The following is a 12,323-nucleotide window of genomic DNA, read 5'->3' on the forward strand; positions in this document are numbered from 1 at the left end:
ATTCTTTTGTACATTTATGTTTCCAGAATTATTATTAAGACAAGTTTCTGAGTTTTTTTCTCGTAAAACTGCCACTTAATAAAGTCGCAAATTTGCCACTTTAAAAACGGAAATTTACAAGATTTTTTTTCTCTGAATATTGATTAATAATCGAACATCAATTCTTCACTCTTCACTCACTACTCCACAAACATTAAATTCCAATTAAAATTGTGCGTAGGTAACTGTTAAATGATTGTTTATTATTGAAAGTGACACATGTTATAAACAGTTAAGTGTTACACAAACATTGACATCAGCAGGGATGAAATGAAAATATTTTAATTAAATAATTATAAATGCGAAAGATTCTGAATCGTCTTAAAGTGCAATAAGTCAGGTCTTTCAGAAATGTAAGAAAATACTTTTAAATCTATGTGAACATTAAATTTCAAGAAAACAGTAAGATACTAAAACACTAATGGCCTTTAAAATTTTATTTTCTTATGGATTTATGGGAAAAAACTGATGAATGATCATGATATCAGGCTCGAAAAGGAAAATATATTCTTTATTGATTATTCAATTTTTTCAACCCAGCCCTAGTTTTAAACACTTCAACAACGTGTTTTGATGAGGCACAAAATGCAATGCTTATTTGGAACCTGACCGAAATGAAGCATTTTCCCCCCAAACTCCAGCCTTTGATTTAAAAAATGCCTTCTACAACATTGCAACGTCGATTCGAATTCAATTACGATATCATGCTACTTTAGCATGCAAGAAATCTATCTGTTCGTAGACGATGACAAGGACGATGATGGAGGTCTCTTCAAAGGAGCATCCCATGATCTTACAAGGCATCTCAGCCTATATCGTCCACGTCACAGAGCCTTCCCTCCTTCCCTCGACACGATGAAGCGTCATCACCCCCCAAATGTGACGATGTCGCAGAGAGTGACGTCGCCTCATAACAAAAAGACCACAATACGCATCGCCACGATGTCGGGCCATCGGCCCTTTGCGGGGAAAGATAGTACTGAGGAGCCGAGGGCGCGCCAGCCCAAGATGGAGGAGAACATTGCCTCCTACCTCAAGTTTCTGGAAGGCAACTACCGAAAGATGCTGATTGAGAACTCGGAGCTGTCCAACACCATGCGGGCTGGTGAGAAAACGCAGGCCGAGCTGCGCAAAAGCAACCTGGAGCTGGAGCGCTTCAAGGTGGAGCTGCGCACCATCAACGTGGAGCTGGAGAGCGTCCGGTTGGAGCTGCGCAAGACCAACCGCGAGCTGGATGAAATCAAGGCCTCCAAGGACGACCTGGCCGAGGAGGCGGCCAGCTGGAGGCGTGAGAAGGAGGAGCTGCTCCAGGGCAGGGAGGAAAGGAAGGAGGACCCGGAGGCCTTTGTGGTGCGTATACATACAACTTAATTTAATTTAGTCAACCCAAAGTTTTTACACCTCCTTTTTAGCACCTGGTTGGAGGAGGGACTCTGGTGGAGAATATGGAGGTGAAGAACAAAGAGAAGGAGGCAGTAGAGGAGGAGAATGGCAAACAGTATGACAAGATGGAGGAGCCGGAGACCCTACTCGTGTGTATACGAATACAACCTTTTTTTCTTTTTAACATCTTATGCAGTGAACCCACTGTTTTGACACCTCCTATTTAGGACCTGGCTGGAGGATGGTCTGTGGTGGAGGAGGTGCAGAAGAAAGAGAAAGAGGTGGCGGTGGCGGAGGAGGATGGCAAAGAGTGTGATGAAAAGAAAGACAAAGAGGAGGAGAAAGTTTGGAGGGAGGAGGATAAAAACAGGGGGGATAACAACCCGAAGGATGAGCAGGAGGAGGAAGAGGAGGAGAAGAAGAAATGCAATGAAGGGGAGCAGGAGAAAAAGCTCAAGGACCAGGGGGAGAAAAATCAGAATAATGAGGCCAAGGAGGAGGGGGCAAAGGAGGCAGACTGCAACCAGAAGGAGGAGAAAGAAAAGACGAATGTGAAAGGGAAGGAGGAGGAGGTGAAAGACAACATAAAGGAGGAAAAACGGAAGGAAAGGGAGAAAGAAGTGAAGGAAGAGGTAGCACAAGGGACGGATGAGGTGAAAGCCAGCGAAAAGGAAGAGACAGGGATGAGGAAGGAGTTGAAAGAGCAGGAAAATGAGGAGTACATGGAGAAAGAAACCAACCGTGACCAGTGGGAGGAGAAGATGAAGGAAAAGGAAGAGGACAAGGAGGAGAAAGAGACCAACAATGACCAGAAGGAGCACAAAGAAATGGAATTGGAGAAGACGGAAAATGACCCAAAGGAGCAGATAGAGAGTGACAAGGAGGTGAAAGAAAGGAAAAATGAGGAGAACAAAGAAGAGCAAGAGAGGGAGCAAGTGACCTGTAGTTACCGTGAGGAGGAAGAGGAGGAGGAGGAGGAGGAGGAGATGAAGAATGATAGCGGTAGCCTGAAATATTTAGAGGAAAAGGAGGACAGGGAGCAGCAGGAGATGGTAGAAGTTCTAAAGGAGGAAAAGAAGCTGACTCCAAGCAGCTCGAATGAGGAGGGGGCACCCAGTTGGAAGGAGGACAAAAAGGAGAGGATGAGGAATGAATCGGATTGGAGATACGAGGAGAAAACCAAGGAGGCCAGACTGGAGGAGGAGTGGAAGGAGAGGGTGACCAAAACAAAGAGCGAGTGGCTAGAGAGAGAGCGCAAGGAGGAAGAACGGAGGAAGGAGAAGGACCGGAAGCTGAAGGAGGACTGGCTGGAGAGGGAGAAGAGGGAGGAAGAAAGGAAGAAGCTGAGGGAGAGGAAGCAGAAGGCCGAGTGGAAGGAGAGGGAGAAGCGGGAGGGGGAGAAGAGGAGGGAGAGGGAGAAACTCAAGGCCGAGTGGAGGGTGAAAGAAATGAAGGAGGAGGAGAGGAGGAAGGAGAGGGAGAAGCGGAAAGAGGAGGGGTGGGTCAGCGAGGAGGAGGAGGCGAATGAGCGCAGGGAGGAGGAGAGAAGAGAGCGCGAGAGGAGGGACAAGGAGGAGTGGAAGGAGAAAGAGAAGCTGAGGGCCGAGTGGAGGGAGCGCGAGAGGAGGGAGGAGGAGAAAAAGAAGGAGCGGGAGAGGAAGCTGAAGGCCGAGTGGGAGGAGATGGAGAAGCGGGACAAGGAGAAGAGGAAGGAGAGGAAGAGGAAAGAGGAGAGGACGGTGCGAGAGAAGAAGAGGGAGGAGGAGAGGAGGAGGGGAACGGGAGGAGACGAGGTGAAGAGGACTTCCCTCTGTGGGAAGTTCCTCAATTTTGTCTGCTGCGGCGTAAGAGAACAAGCCTGAAGCTCCGCCTCCTCAAAATCAATAGGACATCCCTTTGCTCAAAATCAGGAGGGTTCTTGTCCTGGCAAAGGACAACCCTAAAAAAACAAAAACAAGATTATCCTCAGAGACAATACTATTGTCCTGACGCCTAACAACCAAACCCCCAATGAATCAAAAAGCTATAGGAGTCTGGTCCTGGCACAGAACGAACATTCCTCAAAAATCAATAGTTGCCTCATCTTGGCACAGAACAGCAGTTTGTCAACGTCAATAGATTCTAATTCTACAAAGTCAACAGGATTCTCGTCTTGGCACTAAACAACCAATGTCCCCATTCTTCAAAATCATGAAGATTCTACTCTGGCGCTGAGCAACCAATTCTTCTTAAAAAGCCTTCCATATCCTCAAAATCAACTGGATTTTCTGACCCTAAGCAATATTCCAGAAAAATTAAGAACAAAACCTTGTAAAAGCACACGCATTTCCCACTCCTCAAAACCAATAGGACAACGGACAACTCCGCCATCTTAGATCCGACCTTTTCACTTTTGCTGTGTTCTGAATCGTCAAGTAGTAGTGAGTCAGCCATTTTGGGGATGAATAAAGTATCAATCCATTCTTTTTGTAGTGCTTGTTGAATGTGTTGTGAAACAGTAGCTTATCCCCTCCACTGAGAGCCAACCACGTTTTTGTGGAAAGCTCATATTGGAGGTTTATCGGTGGTTAAAGGATTTTTTGGGGTTACATCCCCCCCCCCCCCAATGGATTTCAATAGGACTAATTTTGGCTATCCGCCGCAAATAGCGAAGGTCCATTGTAAAAAGAAAAAACAAAAAGTCCTCCAACAATAACGACCAAATTGGTCGTTATTAAATAACTCGACCTCTATCAGCCATGTTAAATAGCGTCATGGGAATAGAACCCGGGTCATTTGGTCGGAAGACGAACGTTTATCTTACTGAGCTAACAGGCCAGTAACCCTAGTGTCTTTTTTACTGTTGACATGTATGCCAATTTGCCGTCGGACTAATGGTTAGGGTTGGCATTAGGCTTTCCATGAGGTGTCTGGTCGGTGCTGGATTTCACTTTCCTTTCTTTGGTCCTTCCTCTGGTCTCCTGACAGCCTCGCGACTCTGGCTGGAAGTGTTCGGTTTAGGTGAACGGTATGGGATTTTTTAATAGGTTTTAAGTGAACTAATGAATACACACTCACACGCACGCACACATACTCACCCACATACAAAATAAATAAATATACTTTTTAAAAAAAGAGCAATGATGATGACATGTCAAATCGGTAAAATTACAGAATGAACAATACTGGGCTCTCCAGGAAAAAAAAAGGCTTTCCATGAGGTTTTACACGTTACGTCTTTACATGGGACACTAATGGTTGAGATTAGGAAAAGGCACAGTGAGGTTGTACACCGTTACAAAACGTTAGCCAACGCTAAGAAAACATATAGTTAACACTGAAACAATCACTCGACAAAGAGCTCAGTCAGATAAACACTCGTCTTCCGACCAGACGGACCAGGTTCGAGTCTTACTTTTGTATTTTTGCGCAATTTAACATGGCCTATAGAGGGCGCTAAACTAGAATATGTAGCACTTGCTTGTAATTTGGCACCTTTTCAAAACGACCATTGTGGTCGTATTTATTGGAAGATGTCTGAAATAAACAGATTGTGTTAAGTAATTTAACTGAAAGTCATGCATACACTGTTTAATATATCGTACACAGCTAATATGATGACATGCACCTTTAAGAGGCGTGGCCTCATGAGTGACATCAACAGCGCCGACTCCAGCATCTACCATGCGATGAGTTCAGCGTGAGCATCTTCATGCTCCTTCCCAGTGTTTTCATTTTGCATTTGAGTTTTTTTTTTTGGACTGTCCCGTTAAATAACCGCACGTCAGCCATCGCCCTGACAACGCTGCAAGTGTTTAATAAAATCAGCGTGACCACCTCGCAGGGGCCTCTCTGATCTCCTTGGCGGCATCGAGAGATTCCAACGTGGAGGATTTATTAAATCTCCGCCTGGCGACTGATGACGACGCTGGGAAAAATGTTCACCCCACCGGGCGCCACATTAAAGAGCTTATAATGAAAAGATGTTTGTCTTATTTTTTTGTCTCCTTGACGTTGACCACAAAGTCACCACGTAACTATGAAAAAACATTCAGCGCACGTAGTAGGACTTCAAATTTGTGCGCTGCCAACACAATTGTGGTTAATTTTGATTGACACTTTGTTATTAGTAACCGACTACTGTAATACTTTGTGTACTGCAATCATACTGAGAGCTGCCACTAGTCAACCAGGCATTGTTGGATTTGCTTTCAACTTTGGCCACATACAGAAATGTATTTTATTTTTTGCTGTTTGCACTGGATTTTTGGCCTGTTTTACTGCCACTTCTCCTTTCCAAACTATCATTGAATTGGTTTTCCTTGGACCAGGAGATGTCGTTGATGTAAAAGAGGGTGACACACACTCACACACACCAAAAGCGAGTGTCAGCGATCCGCATGAAAGCCAGCCTTTCATTGATAAGCCCCTCTGTGACATAAACACACACTCAGGCAAAACAAACCGGACCACCGACACTCTACTGTGCGCCATTCATCCTCTCGACCTCTGTGCGTGTGTGCGTGCGTTGAAGCGTGTAAATGTGTGTGTTGCTGAGGTGAAACATCTCCTGAGGGGCGAGTCACAAGATGATTGAGGAGCCAGAGTTTCTCGGCTCCCGATGGTCCTTTAATCTCATGCACACACACGTGCACGCGCACACGCACACACCTTTCTAGGTGAAAGGGTTCAACACTTACACTTTTAAAGCCGTTATTGCGCAATGACTGTTGCAGTGCAGCATCAATATCACAACACATTATTTTTAATTATTGCTTAATCATTTTTTATTTGGTTTTGTTCAATCTTTTAATGAGACCAAATAAACAATAAAAAATGGTAAAAACAAGAAAATATTATTTTCCACTAAACTTTAATGCAAAATAATTTGTTTTTATCAGATTATTCAATTAATCGATAAAATACTCAGTTGGGTCAAAAGTAACCCAATTATGGATAAAAAAATGGATCGATCCACTTTATGGGTCAATTTGATGCAACTTTTTAGGCTGTTTTATTAAATTACATTTTTTTACCCAAGTAAAGGATATTTGAGTTGTTTTACACTAAGAGACCCATTTCTTGACTCAAAAATGTGTCAAATTGACCCAAATAGAGGATTGGTCCATTTTTGACCCATAGTTGGGTTATTTTTGACCCAACTATTCTTAGAGTAGATTGAATAATCAATAGCATAATCGATTCTAAAAATATTAGATAGTAACAGCCCTAGTTTTAACAATATAACAAAAATATAACATTTTCCCCTGTCAAAATCCAATCTTTAATCCAATCTGCTGGGTAAATTTAATTAAGCCAATCTGTTGGGTAAAAGTAACCCAATCTGTTCAAAATCCACAGCAACACACAAGTCATCAGAGCCAAAGCGAACCAGAAGGATCTTTCTTGACCCGTTTTCCATCTGAGCAACATTCAAGAGCGACAACTGGAAATATTCCGTCCACATTCGACTTCAAAAAGCAGCGAAAGAGCTCGGGCCAAACCGGTCCGGCTTCCTTAACGTGCACCACATGTTCTGATCCACAAATGTGCGGCGCACATGCGGAATTCTCTCCAATCCACGAAAAGCAAACACTGGAAGATGGAGAGCGACTGGACGCCGGAAATGGAATCCACTTCAAATAGCAGAAATCAGGCTAATAACCCGAGAATGTAACACGAGTACACGTCCGTGCGCGTGCGCGTGCCGGAGATCGAGCACGGGAATAAGAGGCCGGGCTGTTAATGGCGGTGGTCCGGCTCCACAGTGGGATCTGTGTTTAGCCGTGTTTAGAAGCCCATTTGGGGCCCGATAAATCAAGCCGCTGTCCACCAGAAGCCTCCATTAGGGGTCCCGGCCGGGCCCCTGGACGGGCCTGTCAGTCACGCCGTCAGTCAGCGAGCCGTTTGAACTCCTAATTACAGGGAGGGTTCTTTTGGCTAGGGACCCGGCCCGAATCGGCTCCCCGAGCCCCTGCTGCCCCTCCCAGATGGGGAGTCCCGCACGCTCATGCTAACAAAAAAAAAAAAAAGAGGAAACGGCGGCGGGGAAAATATTTATGGAAAGTGTGGGGAAAAAAGGGCCGCCGCCCTTCTTCGTGACCTGCCGTGACTCCTTCTGAGATTGAGTGACACTGGCGGGTTTGCCCCCCTCTTGTATGTTTGCCAGTTAGCATCATGCTAACCTCTGGCCACCAGTGATTAATCAAGTTTAACTGGAGGGTGGATGACTGATGCTCTAGTGGTAGGGGTGGGAAAAGGGCGAGGGGGGGCTTGTTCTGTGGGACAGGGCAATGGGAGCGCGTCAAAAGACACAAGTATTCACACGCAGTCCAGTAGCCAAGTGGCAATTTTGTCTTCTATACACAAAAAAATAATCCTTCACTAGTCTCATTTGATCCTCAGACTTCAGGGCCGTCACACCTGTGGGGGATTTCGGTGATGCGACGCTTGGACTAAACGATTTTGGAATTTGAAATAATCCAATCAGGATTTTTTTTCCCCCCTCCTTTATTTGTTAAATGCCAAAATGTGTTTCTTCCATAAAATTGTGTTCCTGAAGTGAATAAAACTGAGATAATGTAGATTTTTAAAGTATTTTGATAGTATATTTATAATTTCAGTTCCCTTTTTTTTTTTTTTTGCAATTGCCATTTGATAAAGTTTAAGCGGATGTGAGTATTTTTTTTTTTAAGTTACCCCCCAAATATGTTCTATGTTCCCCAAATAGTCTTAACACTGCATTTTGATTTATATTGTGTTTGTGGAATATGAACTTAGCAGCAAAATCCACCATTTTTTAATTCATCGTGGCGGCCATTTTGTTGACTGAAAACTACATCACAGTTGCTCAGGCAACCACCAATCACGGCTCACCTGTTTTCTGAAGCCGATGTGTGATTGGTTGTTACCTGAGCAACTGTGTTGTCATATCAAGTGGCAAAATCTTTTAACCGTTATAGCACAACCAGCAATATACAACAGCATCAATCTCTTTTCTCAAAGAGGTGGTTGCTCTGTTCTTCGGCATTCCCGATTGGTCGCACATTCCTGCAGCGGCAGGACGACTGGCGAGATATGGGTGGGAAAAACCCCTGTGCAGCCAAAGGTCACAATATTAGGGATGTACGTACATATAATAATGCTAATCACTGAGGTTTTTGCAGCGTATCATTTTTTATTTTATTTTTTTTTACATCATATAATGGCTCGTTGGGAACTTAGGTAAATTGAATTTAGCACTTGTACCTCACGTTTTAGCTTGTAAGTCAACCCCCCAAAAAAGAGCTAAATGATGGCTCGTATCTTAAGGCACCATTGCATAAACAAATTTTGGTACACATGTGAATGTAATCAAAGAAAGCTGTCACATTACCATAACTACACAAACACACACACACACACACACACACACACACACACACACACACACACACACACTGAAATACAGCATGAGAAAGAATGTTGCCATATGGACAAATACAAGTTGTATCTGCTCAAAGTTATGAGATTTCACGCCTGCATGCGTATGTGTGTGCGTGCGTGTGTGTCGAAGCATGTAAGTGTACTGGGTGTGAGCTCACAGCTAATCACCCTGAAACAGGATGTCCATAAATCATCAAACTGCATATCTCACACAGTAAATCTACACTAACACGTCAATGCCGTGTGTGTGTGTGTTTTTCTTTGTGTGTGAGAGAGAGACAATTACTGAAAAGGAACGCACCTTTTAGCAGCTGACATCCAGCCCACATCATTTATTAGAATCTTTTTTATGCTTCAGCTGACCCGAGATCAACTCTTAAGGGGAAAAAGGCATTAAAGTGACTTTTTAATATGTTGTACACAAATTGTTGTGTGTCTGGAGTGCCTGCACCGCCATTAAGTGAGAAATTAAAACAACCAAGGAAATCCTTAACTTCACTATTTTCTAAAAAAGAGGGAGACATTTGACTAATTTTAATTAATTTAATGTCAAAACTCAGCTAATTTACATAATAACTACCCCCAAAACAAGTATCTCCACCTATGACTAAAATGCAAGGCTAGGAGAAGATCCAGAGCCACTTTCAAGCCATAGTTCGACTATACTGTGACAACCACTAACACGTCAAAGCCAAAAGGAAAGCTTCTGATTCTACGGATTTTTCTCAATCTATGACTGACAAATTATGAAGTGCTGCTTTCACCAGAGAAAAAAAACATGTTATTGTTTTTGTCTTGTAACCACTCACTTTTTGCTCCAACATTCTGGGCTCCAGTTCTGCTCCTCTAAAATTGTCACAATACGCTAGCTCCTCCCCTGGGTTGCCATGGTAACAAAAGCCCAGCCATTGGCCAGCAGTATATAGAGTGGGGATGTCTCACTTGCATGAGACAGGGCCACCTCTCAAACCAGGCTAACTTTAGCAAGACAAGAAATAGGGGGGAAAGCGTTCTTGATCCTTGGGTATTTTAACAAAATAAATAAAAATAATGATTAACTCATTCATCTCAAAAAGTTGTAAATATGTTTTTTTTTTATTCTTTGTCCTTCATTCCCCAAAACTTAATTACATGTTTTTTTAAAAAATGTTTTACTTAATGCAAAACCATACAGAAGGCTTTGATGCAGTTTCTGACATGATGAGGTGGCTTAAAGTAACGTTAGTTATTACAAAAAAACAGCCAACAGGTGGCAGCAGAGTATAAGAGATTAGCCAGGGCCATGTTGCAACAAGCTCTTTTTGTCAGTGTTCTCACCAGGAATGTGTATATTGATGAAATTTAGCTATATTTTAATGCTAATTGCAAAACGAAAACAAATACAAATATACTTTTTTTTCTGATGAAAGAAGAGACTGTAATCTTTCTTGTGGTAGGTTCCATGTTTTTAAAGCAATAGAACACAATATTCAGTGGGCCTTGCTAAAATCAGTCAAAATTCAGTAAAACAGCCGAGAGCGAAGGGGGTTGCTTCAGTAAAAATGGCTGGGAGTGAATGAGTTAAAAAATATATATATTTTAATGTCACATTAAAATTAGCCATCATGCTAAAGTCGCATCAAAGCACTCAGAATAGTGCTTTTACCACAATCCCTTTGCATCTTCATTAGCAGTGTGTGTGTGTGTGCGCTGTCCACCTGTGTGTATGTGGCATCTAGCAGCGTGTCGAGGTTCTGCAGTGGCGCCGGCGTTTTGTCTTTAAAGCGGGTCAGAAGGCGGCGCTGGATTGCTCGGAACTGGGCGGCTCGCTCGGACAGGAGGTCCTGGTACTTCTGAGTGCTGACACGAAGCTGACACACACACACATACAGACAACACATTTACATTTACCAGCCAATGGCAGGGCACATATTAATAAATATGCATTCACACTCACATTCGGACCGATGAAAATGCATGTTTGAGGAGCATGGGAGGAAAACCACTAGTGCTAACCACTAGGACACAATGCTGCCATTTCAGATGATATCAGACTTAAGTGAATAATGTGCACACCAGGAAGTGATGGTCTACAGACAGGAAGTAGTCCTTGAGGGGCAGCGGTCCGCTGAAGCTCTTCTTGAAGTCGTCGACTCCCAGCTTGGAGAAATGAATGTCGACTCTGTGGACCAGCTCCTTGGCCACCAGCCACATGTCTTCGAAGGCGTCGCTCTGGATGCGATAGCGCACTGACGCATGCATAAAAACACACATTGAGGTCATCATAAGTGCAGTATTTGCTGACTGTGTATTGTTTGTGTGTGTTGTACATGTGTATCTTTCGTGTGTAAGTGTCTTTTTTGTGTGCGCCTTGTTTTTGTTTTGTTAATGTGTGTGTGTCTTATTTGTGTGTATGTTATTTTTAATTATGTGTGTTTAGTGTGTGGGTCCTCTGGTGTAAAAAATGGAAATAAAGAAATTAGTTAATCTAATGGTAATGTTTAACCCTACAAACCCAAACGTATCGCATTAAATACAAAACATTTTGAGCCCTCTATTTGAGCCCCCCATTAAAACCCTGATGTATATAATCTGACACATGTATTGCACGGATAATCCATTAGAGGGCAGTATCACCCATCTGATGGCTTTTCCAGCGACCTTGCAAGATCCGCCCAATTGAGAAAGTGGGAAATGTTCTTTCTGATTTTGGGAAATACTAATATGTTTGATATGTCTGTTTATTATTATATTTTTGACAGTTATAAATGTAAGAATTTAAAGCATTGTGACCGGATTTATCAAATATGACTCAAATCAAAAGTCATATGTGGAAGTTGATTTCCCCCCCCCAAAAAAAAATTGTTCAAAAGGACTAATACATTTTCTCTCATATATTTCATGGTTCAGGCTTCATAGGGTTAAGATGAATTTGAAATTATATTGGCATCTTACAAGATCATAGTTTGGGGTTTATGTATTTATGGTTTAAACAATAAAAATAGGCAATTCTACCCCAAAATTTCAGAGGGGGCAATCCATTATTCGTGAATATTTGCTATTCATGTCGAAGTTCCCTAACCCGTGCGAAAAGCAAATGGGGCTCACTATACTTTATTACCAATAAAAGTTACAAGTATTCAACAAAAGACTTCTTACGGGAGGTCTTGGAGGCCAGCACGGTCACCAGGCCGCCCGGCAAGAAGCGGAAAGCCAAACTGTTTCCCTCGTTATCTTCCGACTGGGCCGCAAACTCTGTAGACGCACACGGGGGCAAAAAAAAAAAAAAAGTTTAAAAAGGCCAGCATGATGGCTCTGATAGCACAGCCTATCGCCATGCAGGACGCAGACAAAAGGCAACAAAAGACAGTCACACTGGTAACAAAAAGCACACGCGCACACAAATAACCGCGCGCGCACACACACACACACGGAGGAGAGAGTGTTTAGTCGTCAGGGTTGCTGATTGGAGCCGATTGTCAGATTGCTGGGAAAAAAGGACCTCCCATTGAAACACA

At 43.1% G+C, this 12,323-nt stretch overlaps 2 protein-coding genes across 3 annotated transcripts in view; one reads left to right on the forward strand and one right to left on the reverse strand.

The window, feature by feature from the left end:
- Nucleotides 1-12,323, reverse strand: part of bbs9 (Bardet-Biedl syndrome 9) — a 103,066-nt gene that overhangs the window by 62,696 nt on the left and 28,047 nt on the right. For both annotated transcript variants that reach the window (XM_077576668.1, XM_077576667.1), the window contains 3 exons: nt 11,965-12,060; nt 10,882-11,054; nt 10,524-10,676 (listed from right to left, as the gene is read on the reverse strand). In XM_077576668.1, the coding sequence (XP_077432794.1) occupies nt 10,524-10,676; nt 10,882-11,054; nt 11,965-12,060 (422 nt within the window). The remainder of the gene's footprint in view (nt 1-10,523; nt 10,677-10,881; nt 11,055-11,964; nt 12,061-12,323) is intronic.
- On the forward strand, nt 895-3,284 carry LOC144057620 (uncharacterized). The gene is made up of 3 exons (XM_077575419.1): nt 895-1,389; nt 1,452-1,571; nt 1,650-3,284. Exons 1-3 carry the CDS (start codon nt 895-897, stop codon nt 3,282-3,284), a joined length of 2,250 nt encoding a protein of 749 aa, XP_077431545.1.

Source organism: Vanacampus margaritifer, chromosome 9, assembly GCF_051991255.1.
Source record: "Vanacampus margaritifer isolate UIUO_Vmar chromosome 9, RoL_Vmar_1.0, whole genome shotgun sequence".
Classification (NCBI taxonomy): domain Eukaryota; kingdom Metazoa; phylum Chordata; class Actinopteri; order Syngnathiformes; family Syngnathidae; genus Vanacampus; species Vanacampus margaritifer.

Coding starts and splice junctions, on each gene's coding strand:
- LOC144057620 (XM_077575419.1), top strand. CDS start 895: ATGAAGCGTCATCACCCCCCAAATGTGACGATGTCGCAGAGAGTGACG. Junction 1,390..1,451: donor AGGACCCGGAGGCCTTTGTG/GTGCGTATACAT, acceptor CCTCCTTTTTAG/CACCTGGTTGGAGGAGGGAC. Junction 1,572..1,649: donor AGGAGCCGGAGACCCTACTC/GTGTGTATACGA, acceptor CCTCCTATTTAG/GACCTGGCTGGAGGATGGTC.